Consider the following 4,288-nt stretch of genomic DNA (forward strand, 5'->3'; position numbering starts at 1 on the left):
CTTTCTACTGTATGTCCATATTGTTCAATAAAATTTGAATATTAAAAAAAAAAAAAGTAACGCCTAGCCAGTGTTTCTATTTTGCTTCACTGGTCTCCGTCCAGAACAACGGGATCTGTTGATTTACTTCTTTAACTGTCTATGAGAACAACGGGATCTGTTGGTCCATTTCTTTAACTGTCTATGGCTGTACCTGCGGGGTTGGTTTCGAACACTGGGCGTTCCGCATAGACCCTATAGGTGGCGGTATGCACCTTAAGATGTTGGTTTGCGATCCGCCATGAATCAGAGAAGAAGAATCTAGGCTCGTTCGAGATGAACTGCGCCTCGCCTGTAAAGTGGACGAGAGCAGTCGTCGCACGGGGGGCGGTGATAAAAGCTCGGTAAAGTCGGACAGTTTCCAGCCGATTCCAGCTCCTTCAGGCTGTACAGGAAGTGATGAAAACACTGTGGTGCGATTCCGATTTAATAAAATATAATCAGACCCTCATACCAGCTGGTACCCCAGTCTCCAGTTGTTTAGTTATGACAGAGTAGCTGGCAAAGTGCTCTACATGCGACCTGTTGCTGATTTTATGAACAACCACTGTAGATGATACGTGATCTGATCAGATTTAGTTCTGTCTGACTTCTAAACTTAACATCATCAGTCCACAACAGGTGTTCTGGACAGAATAAGTCTTTAAATCAGACAATAGCAATTAAAATCCCTCCGATTCAAAAACAGTAAAAAGTTTATATAAACGTCATCATGTTGTAACCAATCAGGTGTTAAATCAGCTGAGAAGCCGGCGTTTCCGCAGCTGCTCTGGGTCCCCTGGCTCTTGCAGTCGGTGAAAAGCAACTGCGCCGTGTGCTCTCAGAACTGCGGCCGCCTTGCTCTCGTGAGATTTCCGTTGCCCACTCTGCATGACGTCAGAGCAAGTCGGGATCAAGTCGGACACAAATCTAACCGGCATGCAACCGGGCGCCGATCGCCGGTGATCGATTCTGCTCAGACCTGGCTCATCTCGAACGAGCCTACTGGCAACTGTCTGTGAAGTCTCAAAAAGAAACAACGAAAAGCGGAGGTAGACGACCTGAACCTGGCAACATGAACAACAGTAACCGAACGTTAATGCATATGAAATTATAATAGGCAATGAATGACCTCGAAAATAATCTATTTAGCGTTTTTTTTTTAAAGTGCACCGTATGTAACGTTAGTTAGCTTAGCTAACTAGGTGACGCTATTGTATCCAACGCAGGATATAACAGCCCCAAAGTTTAAGATGTGGAAACGAGGCGGTCGAAGCTTCGCTTTGGACCGAGCTCAAGTTCTGTTGTCTGCAAAGAGGAACAACAGAGGAGGCGTTAAGTCTGTGCAGGGTGCTACAGTACATACAGTGAGTTTCAAGCGTGTGTGTTTCAAATCGCAAAAAGTGTAAGTGACGCGCGTAACATCAGAAACGCGTCTTTCCTTTCCTTATTTTAGGGTGCTGTGGATGGGGCTGTGAAAACCAGATTTTCTTCCTTAAATACACACCCTTCATTATCAGATCTGAGTGAACCGTCCTCGGTCAGCTCAGCTCCTGAGCATGGAGCTGACACATTGGGCTCTGCTGCTGCGAAGACACAGAGAAGAGACGGCGATTCTACCAAGGTAAATACATTAGTAGAAGGTATAGCTAACTGATGCTGTACTTCTCAGAACATAAATGCAGTAGGACTTTAGACACTTCTACAGTGGGACGTTTGTAAGTCCAATTTGAAAACAAGCGTCCACCTTTTGCTTTCTTATGCCAGGATCTCAGACCTCAGAGCTCTCTGGGTGGAGGAGGGAGCAGGTTCTTAAAGAAGGCTCCGCCACCTGCAACCAACAGCAGCCAGTCACCTGTCAGCAAAAGCCAAATGTAAGGTGCCTAAACACAGGTAACGTCAAGGTTCTGTGTATGTAAGTTAAATAAATAATGTCACAACTCTGATACCAGACGAGGTATAAGCGTAAAATAGGCATTTATTTACAAAAATAATATTAAGGAATAGAAAAGAATGTGGAAATCAGTAATCGAAAAAACGAAAGCTGTTGTGAAGGAAGAGAGAGTCTTGGAAGGTATTTGCCTGACATCCTACGCAGGATTTCCCTCCTCTTCCCCTTTCTCTGTGTTGCCGTTCTTAAAATCCCTTCCCTCGGGCAATAACAAACTTCGAGCTAGCAAGCTGCGCGCTGAAAATGGCAAGTTTCGAAGATGATATGAGTAGTGCAATAAGGCAGGCCTGCTTGGTTCTTTCGGGGAATAATTGTAAAGAATATCTTTACGGAATTTACTATCTAACTGAAGCGCTTGGGGACCGATTTGTGGGGATTGCTATTGACAAAGTATATGGTGTACTGGTGGTCCGCTATCTTGAAGGCCATCTCAAAGCTCTTATTCCTTTTAGATCCTAGATTGCACCTGATACACGTGTCTACATCGACTAGGGCATATACTGCAAAGGCAACACTTCAACAGCATAAAACAGATGGTTATTTGAACCCCCTGCTAAATAAATTAATGCTAAAGTTGTGTCTCTTCAGAGAGCACCTAGGGTAAACTAGTGTAGGGTAGGCATGGGCCAGTTACAGCACGGTTTGAAAAAGTCAGTTTCAAAACCAGTAACATTTTCTGTCATACTGCTCCTAAGGTATGAGCTGAGTCTTCAAGGACAGAAAGTGCAGTTTAGAAACCCCTCTCTCTTCCAGTGTGTTTCAAAATAAAATACATTGTGTTCAATGGGGGAAAAAGTTGTTGTTTTTTACGCAGACATTTAAAAAATAATACATTTATAGCTGTAATTGCAATACGATGAAACCGTGGTATTTTTGGCATATTTAGCACTAGATTGAAAAAAAGTGTTTTCTCAAAATATTTCCAGTTCCAATATTCACCTCTACTGCTGAATCTCAATTATTGTATTATTCTCTTCATTTATCCCTCTCACCCCCTCTGGTCAGAAATGCGTCATCTTCCCAGCAAGGATCGCAGACTGCTGCTTTGAGAAGACTGGCTCATATTGAGAGCCATAACCACAGTGGCATGCAGGTTCAGGAACATTCCAGACAGGGGCAAAAACCTGTTGAGAATCTAACCTCAGATGTAGGAATCTTACCAGCACCAGTTTCCCACTCCCTGGAGGCCCCTGTGCAACTTTCAGCACAGTCCAGCAGTGACACAAGTCTGATGAGGAAACGTTTCCTTAAGAATGTGACGACTGTAGCTGTTGACAGTAGTAAATCTGCTGCTGCTAGGCCTCCAAAAGAAGCAGATTTTCGTGTCAGGTCCATAGCTGCTGATGCCGTAGTTACTTCGGGAGGATTGGAGAAAAAGTCGGTAAGAGTAGTGAGTGGTGTGAGTCTGGAAAGTGATGAAGAGGTCATGAAGAAACTGCTTGGAGACTCGTTGGATTCAATAGACAACAATTTCTCAATTCCAGGGAGACGTTCTTTCAGAAGGAGAGCAGATGAGGTATCTTTCAACTTTGAATCATGAACTGTTTTGGCTTGTTTTTAACTTCATTTTTATCATATGGCATTTATGGCACAGTTACATGTCTTAGACAGACTTGCTATATAATGTTTTCAGCATTTTTAGTCAATTTTAAACTATTTCTTTCTATAACAAAGCAAAGAATATTTGTCTTTGGCATGGTTCGCAAATGGAAGCGAACATTTCCCACAAATCTTATAGAAACACTGTGGTTGACAGACACACAATTTAAAACGATACAATGTTTTCTTTCTTACAGCTGTTGAGCAAAACCAGCAAGAAGGCCTACGCCTCACCTCTTCCCGCTACTATCTCTCCCTCATCATCCCCTGCACCACCTCACTCTCCTGCCTATCCTTCTCGCCACAGTTCTCCTTTCCAATTCATCGGTCAGACTCAGGCTCACTTCAGCCCGTCTGTGCTCTCCGTATCCCCCTCTCCTTCCTGTGTCTCCCCATCTCCTCCGTTGAGTCGGAACTCCCCTCACAAGGTGGGGAGTCCACAGCGTCCCCTCTTGTCCATGTCATGCCATGATGAGGTGCTTTCTCTGGAGGAACTCTTTGTTGGGCCTGACTCTGAATATCCCCACAGTGAAATGAGTGCAGTTACCTCTGAAGGTGAGAGTAGTTCATTGGGTCATCAAATACGTCAGGAAAGATAGCAGTTAGTGTTAAGAATAAGAGTCAATGGGACTTAACGTCAACAGTTGTCTCCTCTGTGTATACCAGTTATACTGTACGAGAGCCCGACCTATATATATATATATATATATATATATATAT

The 4,288-nt window shown here is 43.7% G+C and overlaps 1 protein-coding gene and 1 pseudogene across 1 annotated transcript in view; one reads left to right on the forward strand and one right to left on the reverse strand.

The window, feature by feature from the left end:
• LOC116686721 (uncharacterized) overlaps positions 1 to 229 on the reverse strand; it is a 10,786-nt pseudogene extending 10,557 nt beyond the window's left edge.
• An 822-nt stretch (positions 230 to 1,051) lies between these two features.
• The window catches only part of LOC116686716 (uncharacterized protein C19orf44-like), a 14,274-nt gene continuing 11,037 nt past the window's right edge, over positions 1,052 to 4,288 (forward strand). Inside the window, 7 exon segments of the mRNA XM_032511747.1 lie at positions 1,052 to 1,070; positions 1,248 to 1,385; positions 1,475 to 1,642; positions 1,786 to 1,892; positions 1,894 to 1,911; positions 2,975 to 3,485; positions 3,766 to 4,123. Coding sequence (XP_032367638.1) covers positions 1,272 to 1,385; positions 1,475 to 1,642; positions 1,786 to 1,892; positions 1,894 to 1,911; positions 2,975 to 3,485; positions 3,766 to 4,123 — 1,276 coding nt within the window. The 5' untranslated portion in view covers positions 1,052 to 1,070; positions 1,248 to 1,271.

The sequence above is a fragment of the Etheostoma spectabile genome, unplaced genomic scaffold (assembly GCF_008692095.1).
Source record: "Etheostoma spectabile isolate EspeVRDwgs_2016 unplaced genomic scaffold, UIUC_Espe_1.0 scaffold456, whole genome shotgun sequence".
Taxonomy (NCBI): domain Eukaryota; kingdom Metazoa; phylum Chordata; class Actinopteri; order Perciformes; family Percidae; genus Etheostoma; species Etheostoma spectabile.